This window comes from Elaeis guineensis, chromosome 13, assembly GCF_000442705.2.
Source record: "Elaeis guineensis isolate ETL-2024a chromosome 13, EG11, whole genome shotgun sequence".
NCBI lineage: Eukaryota > Viridiplantae > Streptophyta > Magnoliopsida > Arecales > Arecaceae > Elaeis > Elaeis guineensis.
In genome coordinates, this window is record NC_026005.2 from 3,749,447 (window position 1) to 3,764,358 (window position 14,912).

The 14,912-nt window shown below is 40.1% G+C and overlaps 1 protein-coding gene across 2 annotated transcripts; it reads left to right on the forward strand.

Moving 5' to 3' along the window:
- Positions 1-3,950: 3,950 nt before the first annotated feature.
- On the forward strand, positions 3,951-14,247 carry LOC105060593 (uncharacterized). 2 transcript variants are annotated; one of them, XM_073248001.1, is made up of 11 exons: positions 3,951-4,134; positions 10,613-10,702; positions 10,815-10,995; positions 11,422-11,507; positions 11,593-11,635; positions 11,776-11,832; positions 11,952-12,009; positions 12,481-12,566; positions 12,836-13,291; positions 13,373-13,723; positions 13,818-14,247. In XM_073248001.1, the coding sequence occupies exons 3-11, from the start codon at positions 10,846-10,848 to the stop codon at positions 13,956-13,958; spliced, it is 1,428 nt and encodes a 475-aa protein (XP_073104102.1). In that variant the 5' UTR covers positions 3,951-4,134; positions 10,613-10,702; positions 10,815-10,845; the 3' UTR covers positions 13,959-14,247. The 2 variants fall into 2 exon arrangements, with proteins under 2 accessions (XP_073104102.1, XP_010942679.1); XM_010944377.2 differs by lacking the exon at positions 10,613-10,702.
- Positions 14,248-14,912: the final 665 nt, after the last annotated feature.

The following is a 14,912-nucleotide window of genomic DNA, read 5'->3' on the forward strand; positions in this document are numbered from 1 at the left end:
GTTCGACGGACGACAATTTGATGCAAAGTGTGGACAAGGTAACAAAAAATCTCCTTTTCATTTTTGATTAACAAGGTATACGTTACAAAGCCCTGAAGGCCAAGGAAAGAAGAACAATACTACAAGACCTGAAAAGAATACATTAGAGATCGCTTCAAGCTTTCGACTTCTCTTCCAGTTTCATCTTTCTCAGCAGTATTTCTCAGTACGTAGGATGAACCCATCGACTCTCACCCTCCGCCTCATTCCACCCCATTGCGAAATCCTAACCCTAAGGGGAAAAGGGGGGGATAGAACTCAAGGGGCGGCGGCGGCGACGGCGGCGGCAACGACAACCTGCATCAAGAAGAATCAAAAGTACCTCGGAGGCCGCGGTAACGCCGGAGGCATGCACCACCACCATGTTCTCTCCGACAATTACCATCCTAGGTACTTCGATGAGGTCAGCATGCGCTACTTCCACCGCCCCCGCAACAAGTTCTACTGTTCCACCGTCAACGCCGACCGCCTCTGGTCCCTCGACCCCGACGACGTTAAGAAGCCCGCCACAGCTTATGACGGCAACTCTATCCCCTTGACCGGTGTCGCCCCGTTCAACTACTTCAAAATTCTCGGGCAGGACGCACTCACCGGCCAGTTCCGTTATTAAATCTCTGTTGTTAAAGGAATTCTCCCTCGAGTCCCCTTCGAAGCTGTGGGAGCCTTCAGTGGTAGCTCGACAGCCGCTGAACTTGCGGGCCACTGTTTCTCTTCTCCTCCTCCTCTCGATCCATAGCATCCCCTCGAGACGGACCTCCGGGGCAGAAGCCCCGGTGGGAGAACTCCTCGAAAGGGCTCGGAGGACTGAAGGCTCGATGTCGTAAGGGACGTCGACGGCGAGGGCCGCCCGAGCAACTCCTACGTCCGTGCCTGCAACAAGAGAAAAGAAAGAAGGAAATCCGAAAGATCGGGAAAGATTGCGAATAAACCCTCGGAAGCTGAACAAACAAAGCAAGAAGAGGAAGGAACAACAGCAATGACAAGAGAAGTTTCGGGACCAACCTAGATTGGCCCGATGTAGGTGGGGAGCCGGTGGAGATGGCGGGGATTGACGCAAAGAACGCTTAGAGTCGAAAAGGGCACCGATGGGCGGTAGAACTCTCAGATAGAAGAAAGGCGCCAACAGGACTTTCAGGCAGAATGAAACTCCTGGAGGAAGAAGGGCAGGTTTAAATAGACCTTGGGATCCGACGCTATAATGATCGCGGATCTCCCCAGGCCGACCCATGTTCGCCACGTGTCCACTCGCCACAGCAGACGGCTAAAAGCGGCTGACAGCTGGCAAGGCCATTATTGCGCCGTACATAGAGCAGCACTCCAGCGAAAATTTCGAAAAGTCTCTTCGGATCATCCCGATTTGAAAAGACTCCGGCATGCGCGCATTAAATGCCAGGATATCTGAGGGCGGTCACGTGCAGAATTCAAGGGGGCAACTTCGACTGTAAAAATTTCTCTATACTTCATTCGAAACTCGAACTCGGAAGTAGGGAGACTGGTGTTGGGTATAAAATACCTCCCCAGCCGAAGTTCGTACCAGAAGTGACCCTCTCGGGACTCTGCCGACGTCCAACCTTGGGCGACATATTTTCAAACCTCTCCGACGGTCGAGCTTCCGCAATATTCCCAAGTTCTGCCGACGGATAAACTCCCACTGCTTCTTCCACAAGTGTCGATCGGGTTTCCCCGACGGACGAACTCCTGCCGCATCTTCCGGACTTTTCCGACGATAAGCTTCTTCGGTTGTCCATCAGGCTGCTCCAAGTGCTCTCTGGATTCTACCATCAGCCGATCTCCTACAAGGGTCAACCGTTCTCCGGACCCCTTCCGGATCTTTTCCGACAGGATTCGATCGACTCCAATCCGAATTTCTTCCAGAACTACGTCAGTTCGTCAGTGGCCGAACTTTCCCAACAGCAGATCTCCGCGATGGATGGGCTCCATCCAAGTTTCTATGACGGTCGACCACCTTCTGGGTTTCATCCGGGCTCCTATGGGAGCCGGACTTCTTCCCCGAACTCCTACTGCAGGTAGACTTCGTCCGAGCTCCTACGGGAGTCGGACTTCAGTCCTGAGCTCCCATTGCAGGTAGACCTCATCCGAATTCTTACAAGGGCCGGACTCCGAGCCCCCACCACAAGCGATCTACTCCGAGCTTCTGCTACAAGCGATCTATCTACTCCGAGCTTCTGCTACAAGCGATCTACTCCGAGCTTCTGCTACAAGCGATCTACTCCGAGCTATTGCTATAAGCTATCTACTTCGAATTTCTACTACGAGCGGTCCGCGTCGGATTTCTATTGTAAGCCTCCACCCGAGCTTCCCTTGTGAACGAATTCCTTCCGGACTTCTATTGCAGGCAAGCTTCGGCCGAGCTTCCTCAACGAATGATCCCCATCCGGACTTCTACGGGAACCAGACTCCGACCGAACTTCTGTAGCGGACAGATTCCGGACGAACTCCTATGACACGCGGGCTCCAGCAGCCGAACCCCTCCAGTGGGTGAACCTCTCTAGCGCCATCCGACATCCACTGTTGGTCGACCTTCTGTCAGATTCTGCGTGAAACTGAACTTCATCCACAGAAAGCCCCTGACCGAGCTTCTATAGCAGATGACCTTCACCTGCAGTACTAGCGCCCAAGGCACCCAATGGTAGAAAGCTCGCCAGCAACATCCGAGCTCCTCTCAGACGGAGAGCTACTCCTCTCCACCAGACACCCCAACCGAGCTTCGACCGACAGGCCTGGACTCCCTGGCAGGCCACAGTAATGGCCGTGACTCTGCTCCACATCATATAACGGATCCCACGTGGCTCCATCATGCTCTGGCAAGTCACGACAACGAACATCACTCCACTCTCCACAACAGGCTCCACGTGGCAGGCCACGGCGATGGCCACGACTCCACTTCACTACTCTCCGTAACAAACTCCTCATGGTCCCGAACGATCCACTACCGGGCGATTACAGACGTCGCTGTCAATCTGTTACGCCCTCCGCCTATAAAAAGGGGGCCCCCAGATATGTTATTCGCTAAGCTCTAATCTCTATCTAAAAACTCTGCTAAAATTTTCGTTCGAACACTCCATTCTTGTTGAGGCAAAGAACTGACTTGAGCGTCAGAGGGTTTTGCCGGAGCACCCCCAACTCCGGTTTAGACTTCCTTTGCAGGTCCCGGTGGCGACCGTGACTCCCTCGACTCCAACTTCTCTGACGTCGGTGGATTTTTGCATCAACAGTTGCTATCACTGAAATGACAATGATAATGCTTAAAAAATTGAAAGTGATAAATCACTTTATTAAAAATATTTAAATATTTTTATAATATAATTAATATCATATCGATAAAATATATGTATATTATATAAGTTTTTTTTCCTCGAAAATCACTTAGAGTGGTTTGATATGACAAAATCTCATATTAGTTGTTCAAAGCGATCTGTCTAACATTACTTAATCTATCTTTTATTCAAACCCGTGTACAGTAATTTTTTCGCATGTCTATACGACTGAAATAATAATGGCAACGGTAAAACATAATAAATCACTTATTTATATATTATTTTTATAAATCTAATTGTTATAACCGAAAACATAAATGTTGCATGAATAATCCAAAAAATATATAATATATTGTATAAAAGTAGTTGAACGTGGTCCACCCTCTGTTGCTCTAGCCAACGATCTTTCTGTTCTTGTGTATAATAAGTTATTTAAACAAAAAGAAGTATAATAATTTTTTTTGTTTCTTTTTTGATAACCATTCTCCTTGTCAAAACTGAAAAAAAAAAAAAAAAGAAAAAAAAGGGGCAGCGCATGAGAACTTGATCAGAGGTCGAGGCCACGTGCACCCAACGGCGCGGGTGCAGTAGGCGGTGGCGTTAACCATCACATAATGATGAGCGGAAACCACCTCGCTAAACTCGCCCCGAGGGCAACTCAAAAAAAGAAAAAAAAAAACTCTCCCCGAGGGATCTCCGCTCGTTGTTTGGAAGAAGAAAAGAAGCCGCCCGCCTCTCAAATCAAAAAAAAAAAAAAAGTCCAGCGGAAAAAGCCCAAGCGCGGGATGGCGGATATCCAGCGTCATCCATTTCTGGGGTATTTCCTCTTCTTTTCTCCGGTTTTTTCCTTCACTTGCTCCCATCTTCTCCATTTTTGTCGCTTGGGCCTCTCTTTCTTTCTTCTTTTTTTTTTTTTGTTGTTTATTTTGTGCTTAATCAATCCAACCTCACGATATCTGTCCTGCTACCTTTCCTTTTGAATGTGAAGGATTTTAGTTGGAGTTTTGTTACTTGAAATGGCCTAAGAAATGAGGCTAGATGCATATTATATTTGATCTTCGATAGCTACGGGGTAGTGTTGTTTGTTTGATGTCCAGGATCAAGTTAGATTAAAGTTTGAAATTTGTACCAAAGTATTCTCCTTAAAAGTGTGGCTGTTTATGGAAAAAAAGTGCAGCAAAAGGAAGGGAAGAAAGGTCTGGATATTCGAGATTTATTTATTTTTACTTGGTTCACCCAAAATCGGGCTACATTTTTTATCTGAAATAACTGAGAGATCTACTAGAGGCAAGGGTGCAAATGCCAGATGTGTTCCAGTCTTTGATCTAATAGAACAGAATTATCCCGCTCCCTTGAAAGAAAAACCCTTTCTCTGATAAAGATTGCAAGATATAAACAAGAGATTACTTGTAAAGATATAAAAGTAATGTCCCAAGAAGCATATATGTTTTGTTACCATAGCTTCTTCTTCCTAAACCTCTATATCTCAAACAAATGCTCTTGCTTTCTTGTGTATAGAAATCCCTAAGACTCTGTTTGGTTGCTGAGGAGGTGAAAATCCAAAAAAGGTTTATTAAGTAGGAACTACTTTCCCCCTTGTTCCATAGTAGAAAGAAAATTCAAGAAGAGAAAATGAGAGAGAAAATAAAGGGTCAAAATTGAATCTAACAAGTCTAAACTTTTTCTTCTGAAAAGGATAGTGATTGTGAGAAAAATAAAATAAAAGGCAATTGGCTTTATATAAGATTATCAGATGTTAGCCCCTTTCTCAACGATTTGCTATATAATTCTTTTTACTTAAACTGGACATGGGAAAATGCTCAACCTTCTTTTCTTCCACTGTTTTTTTCCCTTTTCTTTTGTTTTCTTGGCAACTAAATTGCCTTAAAACCCAAGCCTTCGGTCGTAACTCCAAATACATCGTCTTGAAGAAGAACCAACCACTAGTGTCTCCATAAAGTGCCAAACCAATCTCAGATTTGTAAATGAATCCAAGATGAACTGTATACTAACTCATAACTGATACAAATTCCAAAGAGAGCTGTATTTGAGAGAATTCCTCAGGTCTCACCTTCTAAGTTTCTCTAGACCCCACAAATTTCTGAGTTGATCAAGAGAGCTCCAACTCTAGCCCCACATCTATTAGACCATGGCAGCCTTGGGGAGTCCAAACCAGGTTCAACTTCTCTTTAGTCTTTACCATGAATTTGCCCTTTAAAAGTGACAAAACAACAAAACATCTTGCATATGGTTTTCAGAACCAGACTGAACTTCTCCATACCAGGCATACTAACTTATGCTGATTGGGAACTGATACTTGGTATTCCCCCCTTACCAAGCACCAATACCAAGAATTGGACTTGGCAAACACTATACCAGTTGGGTACCAACAAAAGTATCGGTACCGGTAGCGAAAACCTTGGTGTTGCTTTATCTTAGGGGAAGGTCATATAGTGATTAATCTAGAATGGCTTTGAAGTGATCTGGTAAATTGGAGGTTCTATGAGCATTTTGCTGGTAATAATTTAAAACTGATGGAATATTCAAAAGCTTGATGTACTTTTGTTTTTTAATTATCTTTTTTTGAGAATATGGTGGTTATTCAACATCACTTAGGTTTGAACTTGAGACCTCCTACTTGGAGAGATGTTCCAACCAATCGAGTGACCAGTTGATTTACTTTTAGTTAGAGGGCTATATTTGTAGAATGAGAGAGAGGTGTTAAATGACAAAAAATCTTGTTGTTGGTGTTTCTAATGATTGCAAGAAGGGGCAAAATTAAGCTTTTAGATTTGATGGAGATTAGATTTTACTCAGTTGTTGAGAGAACATCTTGGACTTTGGCTGGACTTTTCTTTGATTGGATAACACATGCGTCCCTTGATTGCAAGTAGGGGTGGCAATCGGATCGGGTCGGATTATAAACGGATCGGATAATGCGGATCGAGTCAGAAAATCATTAACCTAAATCCGACCTATTTATTAAATGAGTCAAAAATTCAAATCTGAATTCGATTTATTTATTAAACAGATAATCCGATCTGACCCATTTAATTCGTTTATTAAATAGATCAAATTAAGTTAAATAGGTTAAACAAATTAAACGGGTTAAATAGGCTAAACAGATCAGGTTAAATGGGTTAGAAATATGTTAAACATATTTTAAACAAGTTAAATGGATCTTAAATGGGTTAAAAAGGTTAAACAGATCGGGTTAAATGGGTCAGAAATAGGTTAAACAAGTTAAATAAGTTAAATGAGTTATCTGACTCAATCTGATTTGAATATTAAACAGATTAAACGGGTTAGATATCTAAAATTCAAATCCAATCTAATTATTAAACGGGTTAAACGGATCGATCCGTTTATGACCCAAATCCGTTTAGTCTAAATCCAAACCTATTTATGGTTAGTCGAACACAGATTGGATTGACGGGTCGGGTCATATTTTGCCAGCCTAATTTCAAGTGTCATTTTCTCAGGGTGGTAGGCATGCTCTGACTAATGTATTTGGTATCTACATGTATCTTCTATCCATGTCATGCTTTACTACAAGTTTTCTAGAACACAATCACTAAACAAGTAGTTCCATTGTCTTAAATAAATAATTATGCATACCTTATCTGGAACACCTACTTTTAGATCAATTTGAATTGTTTTCTTGTTATCCTGACATTTACTTGCTTCCACCTCAATCTACTACCATTCCCCTTCTAGATTAAGCTATCAATCTGCAGTTATGTCATATTTTTTTTTTTCAACTATAGGAATATGTTGCAAAAATCTCAGGTACTTTTCATATTAACAAAAAAAAGGACATTTGAAATCACAAGAAATAGACAAGTGTCATTTTTCTATAGAGGGAAACTGAAACAACTCATCCCGTGGTTTGATTCCCTTAATGTTCATTTTGATTAGGATTTGAGATAATGATGTTTCAACTAGATCTCTTGATGATATGTGTTTTGCAACCATAATGTGTTGCAATTTTGTAAACATATTATATATCCCTTTGTAGATCTTTGTTTGTGGATTTTTAACTTGTTTTTGGTTTTATGTGTATTCTCATTTGTCTAATTTTAGTTTGTATGACAAATATCTCCAAATTGTTTTCTACACATGCTAAAGAATAAATATCATGGATGTTTATGATATGTCGTAATCCATCATTTTCAATTTATCAAGAAACTATCTTTATTTGTTTATAAATGTTTCTACTCACTAGTTTAAAACTACTGAGATTGGCTTATCTTCGGCAAAAAAATAAAGTAGCATATTTAGGTGTTTTGATTGCAATTCTTTCTGTAGACTTGCGTCTCTCTATCATGGTCCATCGATATGCCTACTTCCCCTACAATGCTGGCCTCCCACTAGCAAAGTACACCTACAAGACTAATGATGAACTAACTGAGAACACGACGTAGTTGGCCCATAAAAGAATCATATATTACAAATTGATCAAAATTCAAATTAAAGGTCTGTTGAATCGTGCCAAACTAGCCAGTTTAGAGCATACCAAATTGGACCAGTCGATTATCGATGTGGTTCATTACCTCGATTTGAGATGAAGGGAGAGGGAGGAGATAGAGGAAAAGAGAGATAGAAGAAGGAAGGGAGAGGGAGAGGGAGGAATGGAGGGAGAGGGAGAGGGAGGAATGGAGGGAGAGGGGTCGAGATGGAGGGATGGAAAGCTCGCAAGCTCTCGTCAGAATAAGGTTCCTTAGTTTCATGACCCTTTTTAAATTTGCTAATTTTGAACTAAAGTCGGCAACTAGTTTACCGAAACAAAAGAGCCCTGCTTCAACATGAGCTTCCAAGCTATCCCTCTATGCCTCTCTCTCCCTCCCCTTCTCCATCCCTCTCCCTCTTCCTCTCTCTCTCTTTTCCTCTCTCTCTCTTCGTCTTTAGATCTTCCTTTGTCAGTATGCCTCAGAATGGCACAGTATGGATCCATACCATGTCAAACTAGTTGTCGGATTGTATGCCCTTCAATTTCAATTCGGTAACCTTGCTTAGATCTATATGGACCTTGACTCAGGACTAGTGATGGTCGAATTGATCCGAATCGGATGGTTCAGCCCATATTGAATTGTATCAACACTGATCCAAGACGGTTCAACCATTTAGGTCGGTTCAGCCTCCACTTTATAAAAATGCTGCTACCGACCCTCTCTATTTGACTTTGAGGGTTTCGTAACCCCTTCCTCTGATGCTTGTTCTCTCTCTTCACCTCTCTTTGAGGGTTTCATGCTCATCTAGCCCTTGTTGTTTGATGTCATCATTCTCCAATAAGGCCCTCGTCTCTTTGTCCCTCCCTCTCTCGCCCTCCCTCTCCAAGGGTTTGGGTTAGGGTTTCTCTCTCTCTCTGCTTTTCTCACTCCATCTCTAACTATCTCTCTCCTCCTATATCCATGGTGGCCCTCTCAGAATTTTGGCCCTCTTCCCCCTCTCTCTCTCCCTTCCTCCCTCCCCTCCCTCCCTCTCCTCCCTCACCTTCTCCCTCTTTTTGTTTTTAGTATGCCTCAGAACTGTACAATATGAATGCGTATCGTATTCGGTTGCTGGTTAGTATGATTTTTGGTACCGCATTGGCGAACCTTATTTAGGACCGTTTATATGTAATGTGTTATAACTGCTTTGTATGTCATATCATCTCTTACCGATGTTTCTAAAATATGTTGCTGGTGATTTAGTGGAGTAAAAGATACTAAAGAATTGGAAGATAATATCCAAGGTTCTAACCCTTCCACCCTCTCTAGATGCTTCAAGAGCTTTTGAGGCTCTCCTTTGCTCTTGCTCTCTCTCTCTCTCAAGATCCATATCTACCCATGTTGGTGACAGCCTTCCTCGTGTTGATTCTCCTCCTACTCAATAGAAACCCTAGCCTAGCATTGACAGCATTCCTTGTGTTGATGTCCTCATCCATCTCTGCCGCTAAGAATATTAGCCTAAAATGGAAACCCTAATCCTCTTCCTTCATGTTTGAAGCCATCCATCGACAACAATGATGATGGGTGAGTTTCTCTACCCCCTCTCTCTTCCTTCTCAATCCCTCTCTCCCTCCCCCCCTCTTGTCTCCGACCCTTCCTTTCGTAGGGTTTGAGTTTTCTCTCCCCCTCCGTCCCTCCCTCTCTCCCTCTCCCCATCTGTATCTCTCCCCTTCCTCTCTCTCTCCCCCCCTCCTTTCTCCCTCACTCCCTCTTCTTGTTTTCGTAACGGTGCTGTACGAACTCGTATTGTACTAAATTGATCGACGGCTGATATGTGCCTCGGTATCAGTTTGGTGAATTTTGGTATGGATTATGTTATTTGATAGCTTTAGCTCACTCTACTTGTAGATGGTTTTTTATATTTTTGTAATATATACGTATGTATACATACATGTATATATACATATACATATACATATACATACATACATATATGTATATATTTGTTTTTAGGAAAAATTATCTATAGGTCTCTAGATGGATCCGAAATTATTTTTAAGTCCTTGGACTTTTCAAGTTGAATAAAAAGTTCCTGAAATGCTGAGTTATTTCTGTGTAACCAAGGAACATACCTGTATAACCTGAACATGAACATGTATAACCAGATATTGAAACTAGGTAACCTGCGTAACCTGAATATAAACCTGTATAACTTGAACATAAGTCTATGTAACCTGAACATGGACCTGTGTAATCAATTTGTATTGACGACAGAGACCTAGAAATAATTTCTTAGCATTTCAAGGACTTCTTATTCAACTTGAAAAGTCCAGGGACTTAAACGTAATTTTGGATCCATCCAGGGACCTATAGATAATTTTTCCTTGTTTTTATGCTGTAGCTACATCATCTTACTTCCAGATTTCTTGTATCAATGTACATATTATGTTGTATCTATATTTTGAAATGGAAGTAACCCAATCACGATCCATGCTTTTTGAAATGGAAGATGGTGAGCCTTCCAGATTTCTTGTATCAGTGTACACATTATGAAATGGAACAGTGATTGGGTTTCACTTGGTTTAATGCATCATTTGTTTTAATAAGAGACTGAATGTGGCTGAAAAATCTACCTATAGCCTATTGTTGGACTGCTTTGCAATGCACACACAGTTCTATATTTCACTGGTTCTACATGATAACACTTTCTCTTTTTGCAGATTAGCAAATAAACTATGCACTTCATCATAGCCTGCTTCTAAGTTATTATTTCCTGGCAGTGTAATTTTTTGTCTTGCATTCCTAGGAGCAGTTGCCTACTAGGAATTTGTACATGATTGCTAATTAATGATCTTTTAGCTGTAGAAGCTAAATTGATGGTTTCTCAGAATGTGATTTGTGCATCAGTTTATGCCTTAAGGTTTGGTTGATGATTCCAGCTATGTACCATAAGAGGTTATTTGTTTATTCTACTGTACAATTTGATATGATAATGTTTGCTTTGTTTTTACTTGGAAGGTATGTGATTCAAAGTGTAGTTTATAATGAATTCCATGTTCTATGTCAGTGGTGATCTTGGGTTGCTTATGTAAAACAAGATGACAGCGAGGAAGAAAAGTGACAGTATGCATCCTTCTAGTGAAAGAATGGAAGCCATCACTTCTGGGGGCAATCAGTTGAAGCAGCAGTTTAAACCTGGGGACATTACATGGATCAAGATCCATGGCAATTCATGGTGGCCTGCTCAGGTAGACTGTGAAGATGAATATCCATGTTAAATGCTTTTGTTTGCGGCCTATGCATATGAAGCCACCATAACTGTAGCTAGGCAGAGAATCCTTTCCATATTGTGAAGAAAAAAAAGTTAAAAACTCTATTTGTTAAGATAATAATAAAGAATAATCAGTGGGTTGATACTTCGTTGAAAGGCAGTCATAAAAATGCTCTCATGACCTTTTGGATGAAAATCTGATCCATAAAACTGGCCCAGTATAGATGGAATAAGGTTTGTTGGTTAAGATAGGTTTCTTGTTGCGATCTAAAGAACTGCAGTTATCAACAATTGTCACTATGGAGCTTGTTTATTTATCTTATCATGTTCACTGATAGTCATGATTCTCTGTAGATCAGATAATGGTATGTGTATGATAGTGATATTTCCTTTTCTTTTTAAGGTTGTTGATGAGAAAACTGTGGGTAATAAACCCAAAAAGAAGGCAAAGGATGAAATTTTGGTTCGGCAGTATGGCACTTATGAATAGTGAGTGGTTCTTCTCTTTCCTTATTACTTTTATTGATGACTGATTTTGTTGGGGATGTCATTGATTATTTGCTTTTCTGCTCAGCTTATACATGGACCCTTGGATAAGTAGTTCTGAGTTTGGGAAAGTATGTTCGCTTATTGCTTATGAAGCAATTACTTTTCTTTTGTTATATTTTACTTTGTCTTCTGTTTTATCACTCAGTTTTTTTCAATTTTGTGCTACTACTGACTCAGTTCCGTCATATATATGTGTGCCAAAATATAGTTTCTCAAGCAAGAAAATTGCAATGCTGGGGAAGCATTCCAGAAATTTCTGGAGGAGGTACCTTTTTCTTTTATTCTGTCTGATCAGAATATATTTCCTCGTCACCTTCTAGTTATAATGTGGAAAAAGCTCCGTACTGATGATTTCATCAATTTTATTGAACTGTACGAGTACAGGACCTTTTATGTTTGAATTCAGCTGGCAAGTCTAAGAGAAAAGTTTCTAAATTTGAAGGTTAGCTAATTGTTTGATAAGTCATCTTTTGTTCTTCAATGTCTTTCTTCATGTGCAAACACATTTGAGATATGTTTGGTTCCATGTTGCACACCATCCAAACATGATTCTGCTTCAAAGGGAGTTTATATAGCATTAACATAAATGGGAAAAAGAATAGTCTATGATTGCATCTGTAACCATAACTTTCATGCAGATGGAGGCCGGTTTGTTGATATGAAAGAGCGTAAGTGTTCTGACTGTAGAGACTAACAGTGCTACATTTTCTGCAATTATTCTTTCATTATCAAACAATTAAATTTTGATGACGGTCTTTGAAGTTGCATCACATATAATTGCACATGGAGCGTTTTACTATCAAACAGTTAAGGAGTTAACCATGAGTATAATTATGTATCTTTTATTATTAAACAAAAAAAAATCACTTTATTCTTCATTTTTGCATATTTTTTCATGGTGTTTATTTTGCAGAAAATTCTACAGTTGAAGCTCCTAAAGGCAAAAAACAAAAGCAAGATAGGACACAGAGAAACCGGGAAGCAATTCAACCTGTCTCTGTGAGTGTACATTTTACAAAAATTAATTTCATAGTCATTGATTGTTTTAGAGCCTCAAATCCAAATTGGTTTTAATTATTAGTGAAGCCAAAAATCTGGGTTATCATAGTCACTGCCATGTGAGAAGAGACTCCATCCGCAAGGACAGACTGAGATTTGATTAACACCTTGGTTTTTAAGAGCTCTCAATCTAGTTCCTGCTTCACTTATAACATCTACTTGAACAATGTGTTAAATGCTTTATGGATTAACTTAAGCTTTGCTTTCAGCCAGGGTGTCCTTCAGATAAATTAAAAGTAGTGAGAGCACAGCAAGGCAAAGACAAGCCCAGGGATGAATCTCTGACAGATGAAAAAATAAATCAAGATGATGTAAGAAAACCAAAGATAGCAGAAAAAGCCAGAGCAGCAGGTTCTAAAATCAAAATTACAAAGCAATATAATTTAAGACAGTCAAAGCGTAACAATGTTGAGAAACAGGTGAAAGGAAATGTTAAAGGTGAAGCTTTCAAACACAAAGGTGCAGAGCAAGGGGAGGTACGAAAGAACATGACAGAGAAGGCAAAATGTGAAACTTCTAAAGAGAAAAATACAAATCAACATCGTTCAAGACAGATGAAGCTTAAGGATATGAAGGAGCAGGTAACATTAATGGTTAGATTTGGATCTTCCAAAGATAAATGCATGAAACAATGTGATGCCAGGAATCCAAAAGTCAAAGAGAAGGTAATAAATGAAACTTTGACAAGAAAAAATATAAAGCATTATATTTTCAGAAATCTGAAGCATAAAGATGTTAAAAACCAGGTGACAGAAAGGGCTGAAAATAAAGTTTCTGAAGGCAAATGCATCGGACGAAGTGAGGAGGGCAGGCAAAATGGGGCACGAAAGGCTGTCAATGGAGGTTCAAAAGTCAAAATGACGAAACAAGATTGTTTAAGAAAATTAAAGCATCAGTATGATAAGGAAGAGAGAGCAGAAAAGGATGGAGATAAAATTTCCAAACACAACAAGACGAAACAAGGTAAAGAAGGAAGGTCAAGTGTGATAGAGAATGCAACAGATGGAGTTTCTGAAGTCAAAAATGTAAATCAGATGGGATCAAGAGTGCCAAAGCACAGTGACACCAATGAACAGCATACTGAGAGTCCTGGCTTGGTGAGTATATCTCTCTCCTCTATCCATTTATCATTCTTTTACCATTTCTCTTCTTAATGATGTTATGTCATGGTAACTTCAATTAATTCATTAGATCAAGTATGGCATACCACAACAAAGTGGTGATCTTAGTGCAAGGAGAACTAGAGTGATGCAAAGTCTGGGCCTAATCGCTCCATTAGGGTCCCCATTCCGCAGAAATGGATTCGTTGAAGCTGCAGTGCTGAAACTTTGATCGAAAATGTCTCTTTTTGTCAACAACTTGGCTTAATACATTGTGATCAGTTGATAACTGATTTCAACGCCTCCCTCCCCTGCATATTTTGTTGCATAGTTGCATTGAATACAAAGGAAGGTGAAATCATTTTATATATAACATTTTCTTTTGCTAATTAAGAGTTACGATGTATGCAGGTTACTGTTGGTCTTTGTAGAAACCAAAATCTGTAGTCCATAAAACTAAAAGTCTTCATCATATGAGCATTTATTCATAATCATAGCAAGAAGGTTGTTATGTTTTTTTCTTCTTTCCTGGTTGAAAAAAAAAATCGATGCTACTTATCAGGACTACAATTTTTGTAGTCTGGCTTCATTATTTGACATGTTGGTAGAAGAAGATGGTCAGCATCCTAGACTGGTTGAAAAATGCGAACATTCTCATCCACAAGAAATAGGTACATAAGTAGGCGGGAATAGCTCTTCAACTTGCGACTTAATGTTAATTTGTCAGGGAACTGTCCCATCTATTCAGAGCTGGTTTGTATAATGTGATACATTTGAGCTGCTTAGCAGGAGAGATTAAGATGAAGGGTGGAACCAGCATAGTTTGTATATTAGAGTTATTAATTTTAGCTATTGGAATTGAATGAGAGAGTCCTCTTTTAATTTTCCTTAGCTCACTTAAGTACCTCCTTTAGGAGGTTCTAATCAAAGTTACTAATCCAAGTGAAACTAATTTTTGTAAACAGGCACGTCTCAAAGTTCATGATTCTAGCTTCAATAAGTTCTATGTAAATCCATCTTGTTCTTCTTGACTTGATAGATCAAGAGGGGCGAGTAAAGACTTACGGTACATCAACCTCTTGTTTTTAACTGGATGGACTAATCTCACAAAATTCTTTTAGGGTACATTTGGTTCGCATCAGAATGGATTGGAATGACTAGATTTTCTAAGGTATTTGATTCATGA